Below are 21,785 nucleotides of genomic sequence, written 5' to 3' on the forward strand. Positions count from 1 at the left end.
AGGGTGTTTGGATACCATGATTTTATTTGCCTTGTGTGTACGGATATAAAGCACATTTCCATGCAGCATAGAAGGGTCTGTTGGTTTCACCATGGAGTGGGAACCACCGTGCTAACTTTTGTCGTAGGGGCTACATTACTACTAGAAGTAATCCTGGGGAACAAGAGACATAGGACTTCATTTCCTAACTGCTTTCAAGAAGGATGCGTGTTTTTCTTGTTAGACTTTCTTCTGACTTTCTTCCTTTTCCACCCGCTTTTTTTTGTACACACTGCCCAACAGTGACTAATGTTGACCTTATGGCCAGAGTAAAATTTCAGTTGGCTTGGCCAGCGGTAGGGCTTTCTGCAGATTTACCCCTACTTAAGTGGAAACGTGAACATAACACAACATGGGAAATTCCCTTCATATTCTCAGTAACCTTTCTACTTTGTAAGTATGTAAAATCTCCTTCTTCAAGGAAGCTTCTTTTTGCATTTCCCTCTATTTTGAAGATCACACTTCATGCTACTGAAACTGTTACACAAAAAGAAGGGGTTTTCTTCCCTTCTCCTCACCCCCTTACTCATAAGAAAGGTCCCATCTTTACTTACAGCCTTTCAAGTTTAGGCAGGTCACTAAAAGTCTCCGACTCCAGACTTTCCAGGTTGTTGAAATGCAGGTAGCTGTCACACAGAAAATCACAAAGGGCAGGCTTACAGATTGCAATTTAAAAGACAGAAGATATTTCCAGATCAATCCACCAATGCCCACCAGTTGGTCACCACACATCTCAGGGCAGATGTTGAGAAGCCAGCATCCACTTCAGTGCGTCCACTTTCCACGTGCAAATGTAGTAGCCAACGCTGGCTTTTCCCTATCCTGTCAATTATTTTCTCTCTCTCTCTTAATAAACTAAAACACAGACAGAAAGGAGGACAGCTCTGCTCTTCCCTGAAGCCTAAGGCCACCACCATCACTGTGAACTGCCTGTTGCACTGTTAAGTGCCAGAATGAAACCGTTGCCCATGGAGAGCCAGCAGCAGCTGCTCCTATCTGAGCACCATACGGGAATTTTCCCTGCCTTTCCCCTAGTCCCCAACACGTCCTTGGATCGTCGGGGAGGAAGAAATAGCCTTACTACAAGGCACTTGTTCCCAGCCTAGGAACTGCAACATTTCTGAGTGGAATCCTGAGTTTGCTGAGGATTAAATTGTAGAAAAAAGCCCTGAACAACCTGATAAAACTTTGAAATTGGTCCTGCTTGTTGCTGAAGGTGGGACTGGAGACATCCAAAGGTCTCTTCCAGTCTGCATTTATCTGTGATTCTAACAGGGGCTCCCAGCACATGCATCCCTCCAGCAAGAGCAGAAACATCTGGGAACAGCTGCCATCAGGCTATTCTCTTTCTGCGGAGGGAAGGCACAGTCTCCAAAGACGGAGATGGTTCAGTCGGTTGCAACACTTGGATCTAAATGGCAGGTTAACGCGAACAGCCCAGCTCTTGCTAATGCAGGTTAATATTTTTAGTTCCACTAAAATCTCAAGTGTGACCTGCTATTCCAGAGGCCTGGGAGACCTTCTGCTCTGCCCCAGGTCACCCCTTGTCATCAGCAAAGGAAACCTGGGATCTGCAGAGCAACACCCCACGATACCTGAGACTCCCTGTTCCCATTAGCTGTGACATTCACTGGCATAACTGACGTGTTCCTGACCTTTAGATGCGTTTCGGTATGGTTTCAAAGTTGCCTAAACTCTTCCCCCTTATTTTTACACAGGCATAAATTTCACGGCAGACACTGATTAATCACAGATCTACAAATACTCATTCTGCTATTGTAGCTGAGTGCATTGAGAAATAATTGCCTAAGCTGCCACATGGCTGTTTGATTCGTAATGGAAGGATTCATGATAAATGGTCTACTATCAGAGCGCAAACCAAGAGATGGTGACTCAGATTCTGCAGTGGAGGGCAACAGTGGGGAGAGACATACGTGCTTTAATGAGTCTCACATGTCTGCTGTCACTGCTTTGGTCCTTGAGGAAAGCATCTGATACTGTCCATCAATCGGGTTATACTTTTTCTTGAAAAGTTGGCTTGTGGGGTACAGGAAAACGGGGTAGGATTTGAGCAAAGCTAATTCTTTTGGAACCACGCCTGCCTGAGATTGAAAACAGATGGGACTTTCAGCGGGTTGTTTGTTGGTTTTGTTGGTTTTTTTTCTTTTATTCGTGACATCAAGTCTGGAACGCTTATTGTTAAAATATCACTGTGGCCAGCATCATCTCTCCTCAAAGCATGGCTGAGCCGGTATCTGCTTCCTATGTTTTCTCCCAAGCATCCTTGCTGAGCTGGCTGATGAAAAACCATATTGTACAGAGGGTTGGTAGCACACCTATTATTAAGCTTGCCTGAAACTTCCTGTTATACTCTGTCCACTTCTGCTGTCAGCCTGGAGAACAAGCTGGATCCTATCCCTTTTACAGCAAAATCCTTAGTTACGTTCCAACCCTATAAACACTGCCGCTGGGAACAATCCATGAATTAGAAAGGTTTCACCTTTGGTTCCTGTTCTCCAATGAAGCAAATAATTCCTATACTTCAAATAGCCACGCTCACACTCTCTCCCCATGCACACATGTATTTACACACATGCACATAATATATCATGACGCCTGGCATGAAAAATCCAATCCCAGTTTAGCAAGACACTTTAGAAGAGTCAGATCTCAGTCTTCCCATCTCACCTTGAGCATGGAGCACTAAGAGTCAAAAAACCAAACAAAACTTCTTTGATTGAATAAACCACACAGATTTGCAATACAGAGAAGGGGAGCAAATAAGGACTGCTAGAGTGTCACTGTGATGGGCTCCAGCCGCCAGGAAAACACATGAGGCTCCTTTCACCCCAGAGTGCCACACAGCTTGGAGGGAAGGTCATTACTTTGTTTGGATCCATCATCTTCCCCCCATTGCAATTCCCAGATGCTTTACAGCATGCGAGCACCACCATCGCTCCCACAAACACCCTGCTGCCCCAGCTCTCACCTTGCACTTCATCCGTTCATTTTCAGCAAAGGTTTGGATAACAGAAAAACTCGACCAGCACCCTCAATTCAAGCAAAGGGCCAGATCCTACTCTCTGCTCCAGGAATCTCAGCAGACATAAACACAGCAGGCCAGCTGCCTTCTGCTTCAAGCCATCCTACAGACCCCGATCTCCTCCCACCCTAAGGTTCTTGGATGTAAAGGGAATCAGAAGCACAGCTGGGCTCTTCCTATGCTCCAGAGGTTCAGGGTCAGAAGAAAACATAAGGGATGTCAGTAGGAAGAGACCTCAGCATTAACTAACCAAAATCAGTACTGGGACCAGCTGTTTTCAAATGGAGCCGGGGTAGTCTTGCAAAGTTGGATCATAAAACAGTAGAAGCCTCATCCTACTCCTTGCTAAGTGTCTGGTACTCTCCTCTAGTGGAAACACAGTGCTTGGGTCAGAGGAGCCAATAAATCAGCTCTTACGCACATCCCCTTCAGCAACAAACAAGGCTCATTTGTACTTACAGCTGTTCCAGAGAACGGAGCCCGTTGAAGGCATGTTGCTGGATGCTCTGAATTTCGTTTTTATAAAGGTAGCTTTCAAAAGGAGAGAAAGAAAAAAGCATTAGGCTAACCCACCAGCAGTTGTGTTTTAAAAAGACACAGGAAACAGCTATGAACCTCAACCCAAAGCAGAGCTTGCTGATTCGATTCAAGGGCAATGTTTTATAGCTGTGACATGAACGTCCAGAAATTCTGAGGACAGAAAATACATCCTTGACTGGCAAACATTAGAAGCAGGTGGTTAAATTTCAAAAAGGTAAAGAAATTACTGAGCTACCAACTCACAGGTATTTCAGGTTCTCCAGATCTTCAAAGGATCTTCTCACAATTTGTTTTATCTGATTATTGTTCAGCAGCCTGTTCAAATCAAGAAAGAAAAACACAACTGGTGAATTCAGCACGTGTGAAACTTGTGGTATTTCTGTTCCTGGATACCCACTGAAAAATCCTGAGCTCGTGTTTCACAGAGTTTAAGATTTAAAAGGGTTAGCAGATCAAAGACCAGCTAAGTCAATGAGAAGGCTTCTCGCCCAGAGGTGCCAAGTGCTTCCAATACGTACAATGTTCAAAGACTTTTCTTTACCTTTTGCCACAGCGTTTTTCACCCCAAAGTTACAATTTTGGCCAGGAAAGGGATGAGGGGAAGGGAGACAGGCAGAAGGAAGTGGAGGGGAGGGAGAAATTAAATCATTGCTGCCAGTCTTGTACAACCACAACAGTTTTTGAAGATGCATAGTTGAGTTCAACAACGTGTGACCAGGGGCATGCAGAGCCAGTTTTTAAGAGTACAAATGCAGTTTAAAATACCAGTTCACAGTGGAGTTATAGGAGTTATAAAATGGTAACGCTTTGTTCTAATCACTTTGCATACAAATATGTGCACATGACAAATAAATAAATACAGATCTGACTCCTGAGGCTATTCAGAGACAGCCTCTTTCGATCTAGAGAGCCTTTTGCCAGATTTTAATACAAAACCTACGGACAACATCATATTGGCAAGCAATCTCTGACTTGTATGTGCAGTTGCCATGACTGTGCATGCAAATGATGGCCCGTGCCAGTGACCAGAAACACAGCTCAACCTTGTAATAACCATGCTGTGTGCAACAGCGGTAACCACGCAGCTGAACGCTACAAAAACCTCTTCTGCAACCACTGCCAAGCCCAACACCGAGAAACCGAAATAAATCACTTATAAATAGCTCTTTAATATATGACGTTTAACTATTCATCGTGGCTGCCCAACCGCACTCCTGTGGGTCTTTCGCTGTGGGATCCCACTGATGTTCAGATCTGGCAAACCTCATTGTGGCCGCAGAGGTGGTGGGGCTTATAGCTGAATATCACAGAGCAAGGATTTCAGTGGCTACACTTATTTTTAAAATTCTTAAATGGAGATGTGGATGGAAAGGAGAGCTGCGACTGTATACTGCAAAGATTTGTTTTTCTAGTGTTGTAGGAAAAACTGCTATTCCCTCTGCAAGCAGGCAGACCTTACAATGTCGGGTCAAATTCAATACGTGCATTGGATGTAGATTTTCTATTTTATAAGCTCCTCTTTGTGGTAGCTACACTCCTCACAAACGATCTGCCACCAGACAGCAGGTAAGAAGACAGTTCAGCACTTTCCTAGCAGTCCCAGAAGCCTGATCTTCTGCTCCCCTTTGCTGGAGAAAATAGGGTAGGCAGCGCGTCAGCCTCTGGCACTACAAGCAAAGGTCCTTTCCCAGGAAGAACAGTTTGTACAGGTAAAGGATGGAGAGAAAAGATGAAGAGGTGGGGAGAAATGGAAGAAGGCGTGTGGGAAAAGAAGATGAAGATAAAATCAAATGCCTTGGGGATGCAAAGATAAAAGGTGTCAGAAACACACACGTGTTATGGCAGCTTCGCAACTTACCGCCAGGCACCTGAGTCACACCAGCTTTCCACCAGCTTGTTCTCAGGTGGAGTATTACATTAAGGGTCCAAAAAGCACTTCAGAAACTTGAGTGCAAAGAAACCTTCGGAAGTCGGAACAATAAGGGGTTGAGAAAAATCTCAGTACCCTTGATTTGACCATCCTCTCTTGATTAGCTACCCTGCTACCATGGATGTGGGTACCACTATCAAACTGCACGTTGCCAGGGTCGTGGACAAGCAGCCCGATGAGGTTAAGGCAGAAAGTTGCTGCAAAGTTTCTGCACAGCTGGAAGCAATGGCTCGATACACACGGCTGAGGTTAAACAACCCAATTTCACTCATAAGGATGCAAAAATGATGTCAAGTCCTTGGAACACACGATCCTGCTTTGACAGCCAGATATGCTGAGTGGAAATACAGCCCCTGAACACCAACCCAAAGGTTTATTTGATGATTGAACACCCAAGGACTGGAAATAACTGCTTGAGAGCAGCGCGGGAGAGGGCTTTTGTCTATTTACCCACAGGACAAAGACAACACAGGCACCAACCGTGCACGCTTCCTTCCCTGCCCTCTATCAGCACTCTTTCATCTTCAGCCAGAGGAGGATGAAGGCAGCTTGTTCTCTGTTATCTGATCCTTGGCCCCACTTCTGAGGACGCTAGATGGGCTGATAGATGGGTGCCAGCTCCGACATCATTCCCATGGACGTGAGCACCCGTCCCCTGCCACGCAGCTGGCACCGGCCACCCATTTCACAGCGGGCACGAGACAACAACCAGGCGAGCAGGTCCTGGAGGCAGGGTCACGCCAATAGCCTCATCCACCACGATGGTCTGGACTCCTTCGCTGACCCTTTAATGCAATGAGTTCGGACGAGGACTGAAGTCCAGGGGGGATTTCAAATTGCAACCTGTTGTCTGACTGCATTTTGGTGCTATTTAGAAGCATTAACCTAGTGCGTTTTGTCATCTGGGCTACTTAGGACAGTTCAAGGGGGTGTAATCAGTGATGCAAGCCAAACAAGACAAATTCTGGAAGTTCAGATGGTATGCAGTACACAGGCCTCTTATCTCATCGTCTGACACTTAAAAATTTGTTCATTGCCCGATTAAAGGTTAAAACGCGTATGGAAGAAGCCATCTCTGTTTCCTGTCTCAGGATTCCCCATTGTAATAGAAGGATATGTCCTGGAAAAGACTCAAAAGTGAGATAATTTATGAAGTCCACCATAGTCTATGTATTCCAAAATGCTGCTTTCAGAGAAATCCATAGACAAGACAGCACATCTGGCTTCTTGAAAGACTTTAGATGGCTTGTGCACAGCTGTCTACTCCTCGACTTCTGTGCAATTCACCCCGGCAGAGGAGTGTGCAAAATCCTGCCATGACCTGGATATTGATGCTAACTACAATCAAACAGCAAACTTCCCAAATTCCTGCTAATGTTAAAGAGGATTGAAAGCTAAGACCTACTGCTAACCATATATGCTGGCAATAAATGCTTTGGCAGACAGAAGCTGGAAAGATCATTATTGATGCACGTCTTAAGTATACCCTGTAGCAAAACAAGCTAAATTAAAAGTATCAGAAGTACGTTTCCTGGAGTTTATCAAAAGATATCAAAATGATGTGGCATTCCCCTTCATGCCAGCTGGTGAACTGGGCTCCAAATGAGTAGGTGGACTCAATCATACAGGTTTTATTCCTGAGAATTTCTTCTGGGAGGTTTGAGATATACAAGCACCATGAGATCTGGCCCAGATTGAGTAAGAGAACACTTTACATTCAGTTTCCTTTAGGTTTTATGTCCCGACCACCCCTCCCTTCTCCTTCCCCACCCTCTCTCCGGGTTGCCAAGCACAGGCTTAAGTTGCATTAAATGAGTCGTTTTCTGTTTTGAAGAATGTATTAAATGATGTGACAGTACAGAATTCAGACTCAAACCGTGTACTCTTTCTTCTTTTCGTTTGACAAACCACATGCTACAGTCGTCGTGACACAACAGCTATTTTTTTCCTCCCCCCATTAATAGAAATCATCACATACTGTATTTAAAGGGGGAGAAAATGTGAGTTTAATATTCAGCCATGCATTCTCCCTTGTTGACAGAATGATCTGGAATAGCCATTCCCCATATTTGAGGGAGAAACTTCTATTCTGAGATCCAAGCAAGCTCCGACATCCCCTCCTTGCTGACAGGAACACATTCTCTCAAGAGCTACTAGAGGGTTCAAGACATAGCCTCCACGTTACTCCTGTCATTCACCCTGAAACCCTTTATAAACGGCATCTAAAGGAGAGCTGCAGAGTTCACCAGAAGTGCCCTTTGCTCTCACCTAAGCAGAAAGAGGAATACGATGTGAGCAACAACACTGACAGGGCAAACGTACAAGCAGAAGCACATACCACGATGGAGTCTCCGCAGAGTCCCTATTCTCTAGGGTGCCCATGCCACAAGGAGAACAAAATACATACTGGGGAAGTTAAGAAATAGTGCTTTGGTCGCAGGGCTGGACATTTCTATAGACAATGCTGGAAAGACTCAAGTAGCAGCAACCATTTGGTTGTGATGGCTTTGGTTTGAAAATACAGCAATCAACCAGTTGGGTCAACATGGCAGGGTGCTGATCTCCTGTGGAAATACGTAAGGGGACAGTCATGCAAGGGGTGTTGTCATCCATCCCCACCCAAAGATGACCTAAAGGAGCAAAGACTGGAAAGCAATGAGACGCTATGCCTCACCACAGGCTTGCCATGTGTTTGCTCTCTTCCACGGTCCACCACCTGCTGTGAGCTAATGGTGGGTTAAGTGATGCGGCTGGCGTTGGCAAGCTCAAGCGAAACAGCTGTTGAGGAGCTGTGGGTATTTTGTGGATGGCAAACAAGAGTTTTTTCCTCTCCCTCTCCTTGCTACCCTGTTTTTTTTTTTACTGAAGGGACATATTAAGAGTTTAAAAATACACAGAGGAGATCCTGACACCAACATCTGCATGGGAACTGAGAAGAGGCAATAGGAAGGGATGAGGAAACCTTTACAAGTCTAAGACGTTTAGACCAAGAGGACTTCTTCAATGCACACATTGCAGACGGCTGACAAGCAAGCTCCCAGTGGTGCAGCATTTAGGATAATTGCTTATTACCTGTGGTGCTGTACCAGGAGTCCCCAGTCAGACACATATAATGACTGTATCTCTTCCACAGACAAACAGGGCTCTTGTTTTTAATTTTAAAGTAGTGCTCTCTAATTTATCAAACCTCCGCACCAGGGAGAGAAAAGAAAAGAGCAGAGCCAGGGGAAGGGTTGAACTGTTGAAAAGCCCCACCGGACATTCATGGCAGGCTCCTCTTCTGTCAGTCTCACAGCCCACCTCCCTGCATCCAACGTGGGTGACAAAGGTTTCCTTATCAGGGTGGTTTATAAACTGTCAAACTTGGATATAGTACAGCCATCCTGCCCAAAAGGAGATGCAGAACAGAAGCTTCATCAGAATCTGCTGCCCTTCCTCTGTCAGGCCAAAGCATTGTAGGAAAAGGCTCTTTTAAAAGCACTTATTTGCTTAAGGAACACTTATTTAAGTCCCATGGCAGAAAGCTGCAAGCTCAGAGCTCTGCATATGGAACCTGAACTACTCTGTCCTCCAAACCTCTCACTTCAAATATTCTGGCCAAACTTTCCCAGCAAGTCTCTCAGGGATTTTAAAGGATTTATTCTCTTTATCACTTGAAGACCTATACGAGTCCTCAGGCAAAAGTTTACCATCTAAGAAACATCAGCAAATTCTTCAGCTCTTGTCAGTTTTGATGTGGGAATTGGAAAAACAAAAGTTCCTGGAGAGAAATTTGCTTTAAGAGTGCGAGGTCTGACATTCTTTCATTCAGTTATCAAGCTCTTCATCCGTGGGAGTTAACTACTACAAGTGTGAGAATAACTGATTTTTCCAGTTTGCTGGCCAAACCAGGAAATCCAACCAAGCATATGAAGTACTATCTAAATGGAAAGGTTTCATCTGCAAAACCAGTTGATTTTCAGAATTCAAATATAAAAATGCAGTATTTTGTTAGAGCAGTGTTTCAGCTGGTCCAGTATTCCAGCTCTGACAATGGCTGTAGGACACTATTTAGGGAGAGCAGGGGAGTCTGCCCCCCATCTGTGCAACACACATTCCTCTTACTGCCCCAGCATCCATAATCATGAGATTAGGGATGTTAGGGGGGACATTCATGCCTATTCCCTTTAGGATCTGTTCAGGGGATTGCTGTCATTATGTCCCTGTCCAGGAGGGTGTGGAGACAGAAAGCAAAAAGAATGGGACAAATTCATGGAGCATGAACAGGTATTGTAGAGAGACAGGTCTTTCCACCTCAGCCAGGCTGTGTATCTATATCTAGCTTTAAACAGAGTGGCAGGAGTCAGAAAGACAGAAGCAGAAGTCTTGCAGACGGCAGGGACCTGCCTAGACCAAGGCACCGGCAGGGCAGAAACTGGGATCTCTTACAAGGCTCTGCAGGTTGGGTGGAGCATCTCTCCAAGTGAAGGCCTGCCAGCATCCTTAGTTTCCCCAGGGTTCGGCTGAAACTAGCCTGGCGGTCCTGCCGAGCTGTCTGCCAAACATCTGTCTGCATCTCACAGAGATGACATAATTTGGAACGGTTTGTTTTCTCGGCTCAGGAGAGCTTCAGGGGTGGAAGAGCAGGTCTGGAGATCAAGATGCCTCAGCAGAGCTTCGTGATAAGGTAAAACCCTACGGACTCAGACTCTATTTTCTCTCTAGATTTTTTACTCACATTTATCACCCCATCTGACCCTATCTCAAATGACAGAAATCCATCCAAAGTATCCTTTCTCTCTATTAGTTTTGGTAATTAAGTACCACATGGTGCTGTTTGAGAGACTAATATGGGCTGTTCTTGTGCTCTGAATGAACAGCATCATTGGCAATAAAGCTTTCTACCAGTCTACTAGTTGACCACCAGTTCTGTAAGCAGGAGCCTGGGCCATGACCAGGGTACTTTGAAGCATCCTGCAGTCATGGGTCAGCCAATCAGTCCCCCACACACAGTGGAACGATCTTTAGCAAATGCTGATTTTTAAAAGATAGCTACTGAACAGGGCTCTATGATAAAGTCCTGCTGTATTTCCACTCTTCCTACAACTTCTTACAATTGACTGTATTCCTTATTGCCCAGGTCTTCCTTCTTTCAGCATTGCCATCTTTACAGGATCAGGGACGTCAGATCTTTCAAGGTCAGACAGAAAAAAAAACAATCTAGACTTTTTCTTACCATTTGGGACCACAAATGTACGAACCCAGGAAATCTGAGCATGTCTGTTGTGCAGTGCAGGTTCCCAAGCTAGCCGGTTTGCTTCACAGAGAGATTCAAGCTTGGACCTGGAAATCTTATAGCTGTTAGCGCCATGTTACGGCTCGAATAATCAGATCTGAGTCTCAACAGGCCAATTACATCCAGCACAGCACTGTGCTGACACAGCTTCTGTTCCTGATTTGGGAGCTGGTTTGTTTTCAACTTCTTGGCTACACGGTGCAGATGTACTCATATCTATCTTCAAACCCTCAGCCTTACAGCGGCAAGAAGCAGCAAAGGCTCCCACTATTTCCTTTGAGCAGAGTAAGAAACTTGTTAGTGCAGTAGTAGATCAGACTGACGTGAGTGTGCCTGCTCTGGCTGGGATGCAAGACTGAAGGAACTGCTTTCTGCTCCCATTCCTAGCTGCAGTAGGATAGTTGTAGGCATTTATTCTAGGGTAAGGCATAGGGACAAGACGGCATCTGGAAGGATGCACTCTCACTTCAGTCAATGTCATGTAGAGCAACTAATGTGGTTTATGCATTTGAGGAGGTCATAGAAAGGACAAAGATCTTAATGCATCCCTCCGCTATCTTGATCCCAAGCCAGAACTGTTTTTACAGGCTACTCTAAAGCCATACCTGCTGAAACATCATCAGGCAGTGACCATATGCATTAGGATTTTTAATATTTTTTTTTTAAAAGACAAGTTAATTGCCAAAATGTAAGTTATTAAATTGCACATTTAATTAAAAAGGGTAAGAAACATGATCCAGGCTAGAACAGAGAGAATTTTAAAGCTTTAGCTGGATATGCACAACTTGGCTGAAATAACTAAAAGACCAAGGCCATCTTTAAGCCATTATGGGGGATAGTACTGACACAAGTAATAAATGGATAACTTCACTGCAGGATCACCGAGTGGAACTTACAGCGTGTTGAGGTTCTTCAGCCTCCTGAAGGCTCCAGGTTGTATCTCCTTGATGTGGTTGAAACGTAAATCTCTGAAAGCAGAAAATACAATCAGTGCACTCGTGATATAAACAAGCCATTAGCAATCAGCATCATCCAGGGAGGAAGGGAGGAGGGCTCCTGGGAGAGTCTATCGTACCAGGCCTACATGAACTGGAGAAATGGAGACAAAGACCAGGGAAGGGAGTGGAGAAGGAGTGGGGATGATGACTGGGGTCTACTATTGTCTGCAAAGTCAGCCAAAAGCCAGAGCAAGCCTATGTTTACAAAATTCATTTTAATTTCATGGAGAACTAAAGACTGAAAGGACTCGAGTGATCATTTCCATGAACACCGGACAAGGTCTGCTGCTCAACACCCCAAGTTCACATGCAATTACACTTGCATCTCATACTGATTTGTAGAGGAATGTGTATCATCATGTGGGCCCATTTTTTAGCTCCCTAGCAAAATTATCTTTGCCCTAAAATGGTTAAATCTGATTAAATAACCTCATATTACAAGCATTTCACATTCTGCTCCGCAATGCTCCAAGACTCAGAACAGCTTATCGCTGCCTTCATTTCAAATTTGTGCCAACTTCAATTACAATTAGTGGAGTCCAGGGGATTCTGGCAAATTTCAAGGGCTGTCCATGTAACGACATTGACTTGGAGCCCTAAAACATGGGTTTTTGATTGCTAATGAGATAATAAAATAAGAGCTAAGTGGTTTAACCTGGTTAACCAAGTAGAAACACTTCTATAGGGAATGTGCATTGATTTGGCACCTTCCAGCCTATTATAACAAATCACAAAAGACTGACAAATGTTTTTTGCTGCTAGTTTCTATCCAAAGCACAACAGTGAAGCTGCTTTTTTTTCTCCTACCCTGCCTGATCTATCACATTTAGAGAATACACAGCTATTTCTTGGTTTAAGACAGCCTTTTAAGGGCATTTGCTTTAAGATGAAAAAACACATGAACATGCTGAATTGCCTGTCATTCTGGTGGTAAGTTACAGAGCATTTGGAGGCAGAGTTTAAAGAAAGAATTCTAGAAATAGCTAGAAGTTTAACACTTATTTTTAGAACAGGCATCAACAAGAATCGCAGCCGTTATAAAATTAAGATTAGAAAGAGGTGCATTCATTGCAGGTGGCTGTAAACTCGAACTGACAGTGAGTATCCAAGGGGGCTGAAACATCTTTGAGCAAGTACTGGAGAAGAGGATACACAGTAAGTAAAGATGATTTTACCTTCAGATGTAATGTTTCTTTAGCTTAACAGTTTGCCAAACTAGTTATTTTATGTTAAAAAATTCCCAATAAATTTTCTTACTTTTTAGGCAGAGTATGCATGGTATTTTTACTTAACTCAGGTTACACTGAAATAATTAAATCTCTGCCTTGTTACCCCTTTGTTATCACTGAATGCAACAGAATACACGCCCGCCAGTGGAACACTGTCTTTTCTGTTGTGTGTTTCCTGTCTAACTTTTCAACTTTGAATAAAGGAATGAAAAGACTAATGAAGTGAGAAGTCTCTCCCCTTTCTTAGTGGCAAGTATTGCACAGAGAAGAGTTAGAGGGCAGGAAGGAACACAGTTTCAATATTTCAAAAAAAGTGTTGGAATTGTAATTTACAAGCACCATTTGTCCAGTGCAAACTGCGGTCCCCAAGGATGACCCTTTGGAATTGCAGTTTTTAACAGTAACTTTACCTTTGACATTTTCTGGCGTGTTTGGCTTTACTTGCATTGCTTCAAATGTACGATTCTTGCTCTTCTTGTTGGAAGGTGTTACATATCCCTCTTCCCTGCTGATGTGAATTTGAGGATAGCTGTATGGATTTTTCAAGGCAACAGCTGACACCATAAAGCCAAATACAATTAAACATTGGCAAAGGTGGTAACACAACACACTGACTATTCTCCGCAGCCTCATTAAAAGGAAAGGAGGAGAGACTAGATCATGAAAAAAGGTGAAGAAATGCAAACTTGATTTCTACACTGTTAACGCACAGACACCAACTCTGTCTGCCCCAGGGGGCTGTAAAGAGCTGTGTAATTAGTCCAGGCAGCTGGCTACAGGTAATAGGGAACATAACAAATAAATGGAAGAAATACACAGGGGTCAGGGCTGAAGCTGTTGATGCTCATGGAAAGCAGCGGGAAGCAGGCAGTGAAGTGTAAAATACCACTTTGGGTCACAGGCTGCAGGTGGAAAAAAAAAAATCAGACTGTTTTCATGAACAAAGATAACTGCAATTCTTCACACCCCAGCATTCACACATAAGCACACAGCTTCCACAGCTGACACAAAAAGCAAAACCCAGAACCACAGGTGACTTAAAACCCAGAAAAATAAAAAACACAAGCTCCTCCACTCCCAGGGTTGCTTTCAGTACGGTTGCTTGCCGAAAACAACTCCTTGGAAGTGGTGCTGTGGAAGTTTGCACCTGGTTTCCAGCTCCCTAAGCAAGTCTGACCTCCCAGGTGGCAGGTTTCTTCACCTGCGAGTGCAATAAAGCAAACCTGGGCTGCAAAACCTGGCAGGAGTGACCCTGTTTCACTAACAGATGTCTCACGGCTGTCACTTGGCTGAACCATCTCTTAGTAGTGCTCCTGCTAAGCACATGGATGGAGAGATGCCTCCTCATAGCTCCCACTGATGAGCAAGCAATGGGGGTCTGGTTTCATGCAGGAACTTTTCCCCCACACCACCCCCAAGGAGCATATAATAAAACTTAGTTTATTATTTTAATGAAATATCTTGATTTCTCTTCTCTTTTCTGTTCCAGATAAGACCTTCAAATGAGTCCCTGGACCCCAGCTGTCTTGCGCTCCTTTGGAAAGTTCACTCTTCGGTTTGCTCTCCATCACATGAAGGCAACAGCTTTCTCCACAGACAAAAAGGGGAACTGAAACAGTGCATGTCTACTCTGAGCACTTAATTTCAAGAAATGATGTGAATTAACTGGAAAGAATCCAGAGGAAAGCAATGGGAATGATCTGAAGTCTAGAAAACATGACAATGAAAAGAACCGAAATGGCTTATTTAGCCATAGGTACAATAACGATGTCAGAACATTGCTACAAATGGAAAAGGGCAAATAGTCACTGACTAAAACCACAGATTCAGATTTTCTTTTTAAAATATCGTAAATAGCAAGGCTAATAAAACACCCAGGTGGACTGCAGGTGAGACAGACATTAGCCACATGTGGTTTAGGTAGATGGATCCTGCCCTGGAGGCAGAAGGATGGACTCGACTATTCTGCTCCCTGTACCCAAGACAGCAGTAAAAAGACACTGGTGTGGATGTCCCTACACAGCAAAGCAAGCCCCTGGAGACACAGAGGAACGCACACCTTCCTCCTTACCAATACGTTAAAATAAACTCAACACTTTGGCTCATCTACAGTGGTTTTTCTCCAGACCTTGCCTTAGCCTGAAGCTTAAGCTGGTAATGAATGCCATGGAGGGCTGCACTGGGAAATTCCTGGCTTACATGTATTGATTGAGAACATTCCCTACAGAGTTTGTCCCCTCTTACACAGAAACGCTTGTTTCTCTGTATTCCCAGGGCACTCGCTCTGGAAACTTTACGTTTCTTTTCACAAACAAGCGTGCTTTTTACGGGGACCCGCCACATAGCTTCTCCCATGCCAGCCCCTTCCAGCGGCTGTGCACACCAGCAGCTGGGCTCCCTCACTCCCACCTCCTTCTTTCCACCTTGGAATTTGCAAAATGGGGAGGAAAAATATCTTTTGTGATTTAACTCTCCACCATGTTTTCAAGGCCAACAGTCTGGGATTCTAAGATACCTTTCCACAAGGAACAAAGGGGATATCTGCTGCTAGAGGATCCCAGATCCTTTTTTACCTTCACATCCACAGTCCCTGGAGGCCTGGGACAGCAGTTGTCCTGCATCATGCAATACTGATCCCTCCGGACAATACCAGCTTGACTGGCTCTGCAGAAGACCTCACCAAACCCTCGTGCCAAAGCACCATAGCTCTGACGGGAAACTGGGCTGGCATACGTAGATAATCTAGGATCTGCTATTGAAATAACTCACCTTTTCTGACTCTGGGAACTCTTAACCCCATTGCAGAGGCTTACCAAGAATGCCGGAACTTGGAAACGGATGGGGAATCAGGTCTTTACAGAACGACACTTGAATCTTTCTGATCCTCTCAGCTGCTAACAGAACAATCGTTCCTGAAAGCATTGCGTTAAATAATTATCAGTGATTAGCATATAAAGCAATCAATGGCTTTTACAAGAAACTTCCACTTCTGTTTAATCTATTTAGGCTTTTACAGAATCATGTATTACTATGTTAACTAAGCAGATAATTAGCTACAAGAGGTATTTTACTGCAGTTCCATGGAAATTACTGGGTTTGTTTCACTGAAGCATCTTTTGTGTTCAAAACGTTGTGCACAGCAGTGATGCTGGCAGTTCTGGCCCATTTCACCCAGAACTGGTTGAGTAAGTGGCAGCCACCCAATCATTATCAACAAAGAGACAGAGAGTAAAGGTGGCTTTACAAACAGAGAGAAGACATTGAGGTTCCTTCCAGTGTCTCCTGGGGAAGGGGGGATGTGAAAGACATCCTAAACACAATTTTTAGGTCAAGTTTCCCGTATGTAAGAAGAGCCAGAACATTTATCAGAAAGATGCTTTTTTCTCTTAGTTATCCGTAGACCATCGGAGTCGGCTCTGCAGGTTCCCCCATCCTGCCAAACAGCTCCAGTCCTGGCAGGAAGGGAAAACAGCCTTGCTGAGATGGAAATGAAGTCTTCCAGATTCACTGTCATCAGCTCCCCAACTCAGGAATGTCCCTCTCGCACACGAGTCCCCAAATGGCTTTAATAAATGACAGCCTTCATCTCTGAATCCTTACATGGACAGCTGAGCATTGCCATCTCTGCTAGACAGATGAGGAGACCGCAGGGAGGCTCGGGGCTGGGGTTTTTTCCAAGTCCTGCCTATTTTGGGGCATACCAGCTTAAGACATGAAGATTTGACTGTTCAAAGAGGGAAGAGGAAGGAAAATATGCTCACCATGGAAATACCAGTAAATGAGATTATACGATCATGGTTGAAACACTGAAGAGCAAGCAGATGCAGAGAACCTCGTGCTGAAGAACAGGCTGTTGTTATCTGTTGCACTGGCACACTGCTTACATTTTGAAGTTTTAGGGATGGACACGCTAGCTTTTAATTAAGAAATTACCACAGGCATTCCTGAAACCAGCTTTTTAAGATTTCAGTTCCCACAAACAGGGGTTAGCTTTTCAAAGAGGCTCCCTCTGCATCAGCTGGGGCAAGACAGTAATTCAACAGTCAATGTACCAAGCTGTTTTGATGCCACCTTTTCGGTGCACATAAGCTGGCGTCAGTATTGCACTTCAGAGCCTGGCCCTGAAGGCAGTGCTAGGGCAGGAGGGGTCTGCTGGTTCTTCATCCCTGTGGAATCATTTCGTCGCCTGCCACAGGGCATCCCTTTAGCTCTTGCCAGTAAAGGCAGGAGCAAGGAGTATCTCCAAAACAGTTTTGGCCCTGGACACATATTCAAGTAGGGAGATTACACAGCAAACTGTTGACCTCAACAATCTTAGATAATTTGAGCTATTCTGTATTAACAGCTGGTATGGAGATTAGGATTCTGATCCTAATCAAACCAGCTAAGTCTATTCTTGGGCATTCATGTCAGCAACGAGCAGGACTCTCTTAACCTAATGCATATTTCCTTTGTACCATCTATTCAAGATATTGCCCGCGTCAAATGAAGACAACTTTCCCTCCTGCTGAACTGTGTTCTGACCTGGATCTGGAAGGAGTAAAAGAACATTTCAGAGCGTAAAGATATATTTACTTTTTTTCATAGAGTCTAAGAAGCAGTAGCACCATGTCAGCTTAAATGAACTGCTGGGGCATTCTTTAGTACCGAGTCCCACGTAGCCTAAGTGTCAGGTTTTTTCTTTTTTAAGAGCATGACTGTTCAAGTCTTTACCCAGAATACACACACATTCTTTCACCAAAAAATGCTGACTTCTTCTTAAAGAGCACAGGAAAAAATCCTGGTATACCTATGGGGAGAAGGATGTGGTGAGGTCAATGAAAATGCAAATACTCAAGTGGGAACCAGATGATGAAGCACTGTGAAGTTCAGTGAAGGCAGGATTTCTAAACCCTTGAGGTAGCTACAATCCCAAGAGTTAGGATGTTTTCATCACAAGATGCTGGGATGTTTCTAGGAAGGAAAACATGTTTTAAATACCTTCCCTCCCTATTTTTCTTCTGATGAAGGGACTTCTATAAACAGAACATACAGAACACTCTGGTCACCTCTAAAAGATTTAATGAGGATTAAATACTACAGAGAAAGAAGTCAGAAAGAGATCACACCTGGCGTATCCAGAATGCGTGGGTGTGCATTTAATGGCTGCATATAAGACTATCACACGCAGAGGAAATGAGTAATCCATTCTCCAACCCAAAGCGCACGACAGAGACCACAAAGGGAGCAGCATTTCCAAGAACTCATTTGCTCAGTAAACCTTTCCCCAACAAACGTGTAAAGTTCCTTCTCAAAACTATGCTTCTTAAGATAGACTAAGAGAGCTATACCCTGTCCTACTACAGCCTTCGCTACTGCAGTGTAATGACCTGTGGGAGGAAGAAAGGAACCGAGCGGCCACCAAACACGCAGCACAACAACGATGGGAAACAAAACTTGTCAAGCTGGCCATGCTTACACTGCCCAATTAGCAACCAGGTCTGTGAACAACTGGGTCACCTTCAGTTCATGCCAGCGATGTGTTCAGATCCCAGATACTGCACCGCCTTTGCTTGTGCCCTCAGCTATGTTTCTCTAGAAGTACTCATTCATTATGTGCTATGCATAATGCAGAAAGGAGAATAACCCATGGATAATTGGATTGCAATCCATTAGCTGCCAGCCAGGGGGGAACTTCTTTCCATGGATTTCTTCTACTCATGCCCACACATTTCAACGTTTATTGTTTTAAATGTCACACTGTAGAACAAATGACTTAGAAGGTTAAAGACCTATTGAAATTTTCTGAGTGTATGTTTCACAGCTGTTCCCTTCTTTGGGCTGCTGGCAAAAAGAACTGCTTGAATCCCAGCGGTAACCAGCAGATCACATCTGGGTAATCATGTTCCAGTTGAAGAGACAGCAGCCAAAATACGTTTGCAGTTATACACCATGAATTTTTATAGCTTACTTATCTATACACGTGTAGCCATTCCTGCCATCCTATTCTCTGCTCAGGATAAAACAAACAGACTTCATTACCAAAGATAAAGAGTCTATTGCTAAAACCAGACATTGGGCCAGATCCTCAGCTGCACCCAGCTGGGACTGCGAAGGGAGGAGGGAAATGGTGACCAAAGAGGAGCCAGTAACAGCTCATCAATCCTGGAACTGGTTCCATGCCAATCCCAGCATCGCTCGGAGAAGGCTATGGGCTGCTCTAAGTTACGCCAGCTGGCTACGGCCCCGAGGGGGCCATCTGCCAGTGGGGCTTGTTGAAGCACAGTGTGTGCCAGCTAGAAGACTCCCCCACTCTTCAAGGATTGTTAGAGAGAGGGTGGCACGGAGTCACGGAGGTCAGAAAGTCCCAAACTCCCAACTTCAAAGCAAACTCCATCTGGAAACTGCAGCTGTTCTGCAAGGGAACCGAGCTGGAGCCTGGAATCGGTGTTTGTATCTGGATTGGTGTTTGTATCTGGAGTCACAGACTTGGTCCTATTCATACCAAAGAGCAAATGTGGAAAATATCACAATCCCACATTTTCTACTCAGAATAACTCCACGATCAAGACTACTCTTGCTACAATTCTGAATGTTCATTCTGACACAACGGTCCTCCCAGGAGAAAGATTAACATACCAAAAAGCTAGAGTCGTCAGGGGCCTGGTTAAGAAGCATTCTTTGATCTTTCACAATTAAAAAAAGTTTAATTATTCAAATGCTATTTATAACAGATACAATGGGATGCTGGCTGGCAAATGCATTTACATACATTAGATCTTCAAGATAGTTAGAAAGTCAGGCCACACACCATACAAAGGCACATGAGCTGCCAACAGAGAACACTTACCAGGCTCATATGTCTTTGTATCTATGGGGATCTCTGCTCATCAGTATGGGGTTTGCTTATAATTATGCAGACAGTATTAAAAGAGAATAAACCAGATAAATCTCCTTAAAAAATACTAGTCTATAAAGACAGTCATCTCATTTTGGAATATTACTACTTTTATATCTCACACCTATACCATTTAGTTAACGTTTAAAAAAACAGTTTCTCATTCAAGGTTGGGGCTATCATGTTAAACTAAATAAACCAGCTTTCCAAAGGGTTAAGGAGGCAAAACGTGGACCATTTACAAGCAGTGTACATGTAAACTAGTTAGAGCAGGGGAGAGAGAATTAGGATAACTGTATACACTGCACTGGAAAACTGGTCACCATTCTAGATTGAGTTTTACAGACAACTAAATGCCACTTACATTGTAGCAAGATACTACCTGGAATTTTACTAAAGCTGCAAGGACAAGCCATGGACCAGAGTTAGGTTTGCCCCCTTCAGCACAGAGAATGAAGTGTGCTGTTGCCAGTGTGCATTTAGAAATACACCATTGCAGTACTGAAAAAAAAGTTGGTGACTACAGTAAATTTCCCTCCCTCTGCGAAGAATCTCTACCCAAAACACACTCAGGCTATCCAGTGGGACAGTAAATATCTCATTTCAAACAGAGAACAGAAATTAAGCTTTCTCAGTTCAGCCAACAAAACAAACTTTTCTCTCAGTAAAATCTATGTTTAAACAAGGAGAAACAAGTTACTTTGCTGAAATCAAACAGTGTAAGGTTTTTTAAATATTTTAATATTTCAAGATGCAGGGGAATAAGGGGGGAAAAAAAGTTTGGTGACAATTTGGAGAGTCAGACTCTGCAAGTTGCTGTAAGAGCAGATAACCACCACCCAGACAGTTTGCAACAAGCCATAGAGTACTGACCAGTTCCACACTGTAGAATAACCACTCCATCACTAGCCTAGGGAGAGAGCAAGTCCAGATTCTGATCTGCCCCGTGTCAAGGTGACTCCCAAGTAGCCCAGCTGCAATCAGTCTCCCCAACAGCATAGCTCTGGCAGCTGTAGCAAGCGTAGATATTTTCCTGTGTGCCACTAATGCTAGAACCTCTGCAGTTTCCATCCACCAAAGCAGAACTGGATGGCAGCAATTAAAATGCCAGCATACTGCCCATATCATGTTCCTTAGGCTGCCAGCAGAGAAAATGCATTAGCAATATTAGTGAGATGATTACAGGAGAAATGCTGGTATAGAGGTTCTGACTGAGACCAAATTTGGACTGTTACAGGCACAGTGAAAAGCTTCTCAAACTAGTCTTGAAAAAGTTTTACAATCGGCAGCAGTTTAAGGAGGATGAGTATAAAGACAAATTTTTGATGAGTCTTTCCTACTATTTACAAAAAAGGTCTTCCAAACCAAGGGATCAGCTAAGAGTAGCACAAAGGGAAGTATTTTGTCACATGCCACTGCATCTTAAAGCCACCTTTAAGGTGAGGATTAGTTTAGAATCACAGGGAAGTGCTCTTCTGGATCTATCAGCAAGGGCTTCTTAGGACTCTCCAAGCGTTACATACCCTGTTCCTCCACCTTTTCTGTTCAAAGGGCCTCAGCCAGCAGCTCCCTGCCAACAGGTATTTTATTTCTCAAGGAATCTGTGAGTTACCACAATTGTTGCTTTCCAAATAAGCCTTAAGTTTGGTTTGTATAGTTGTTCAGATAGAAACTGAAAAAGCAGTACTTAAAGTTTAGGAAAGCAATGGTGTTGTATATATTAGAAAAGTGTTTTTTTCAGTAGAGACAAAAGCCTGAACTGCTGTATTTCCTCTCTCTCCCCTACACCCACATACAAAGCCTTCTCAAATGTAAACTGTCTACCTTTCTATAAGCTCAGTTTAACACTTTTGA

General features: G+C 43.9%; 1 protein-coding gene across 2 annotated transcripts in view; it reads right to left on the minus strand.

Moving 5' to 3' along the window:
- LOC142027214 (peroxidasin homolog) overlaps positions 1-21,785 on the minus strand; it is a 47,128-nt gene that overhangs the window by 24,301 nt on the left and 1,042 nt on the right. For both annotated transcript variants that reach the window (XR_012649049.1, XM_075020948.1), the window contains exons 2-5: positions 11,724-11,795; positions 3,866-3,937; positions 3,542-3,613; positions 594-665 (exon numbers count right to left, since the gene is read on the minus strand). Coding sequence is in view for 1 of the 2 variants with exons in the window: in XM_075020948.1 (XP_074877049.1) it covers positions 594-665; positions 3,542-3,613; positions 3,866-3,937; positions 11,724-11,795 (288 nt within the window). In the remaining variant the exon portion in view is untranslated. The remainder of the gene's footprint in view (positions 1-593; positions 666-3,541; positions 3,614-3,865; positions 3,938-11,723; positions 11,796-21,785) is intronic.

This window comes from Buteo buteo, chromosome 2 (genome assembly GCF_964188355.1).
Source record: "Buteo buteo chromosome 2, bButBut1.hap1.1, whole genome shotgun sequence".
Classification (NCBI taxonomy): Eukaryota; Metazoa; Chordata; class Aves; order Accipitriformes; family Accipitridae; genus Buteo; species Buteo buteo.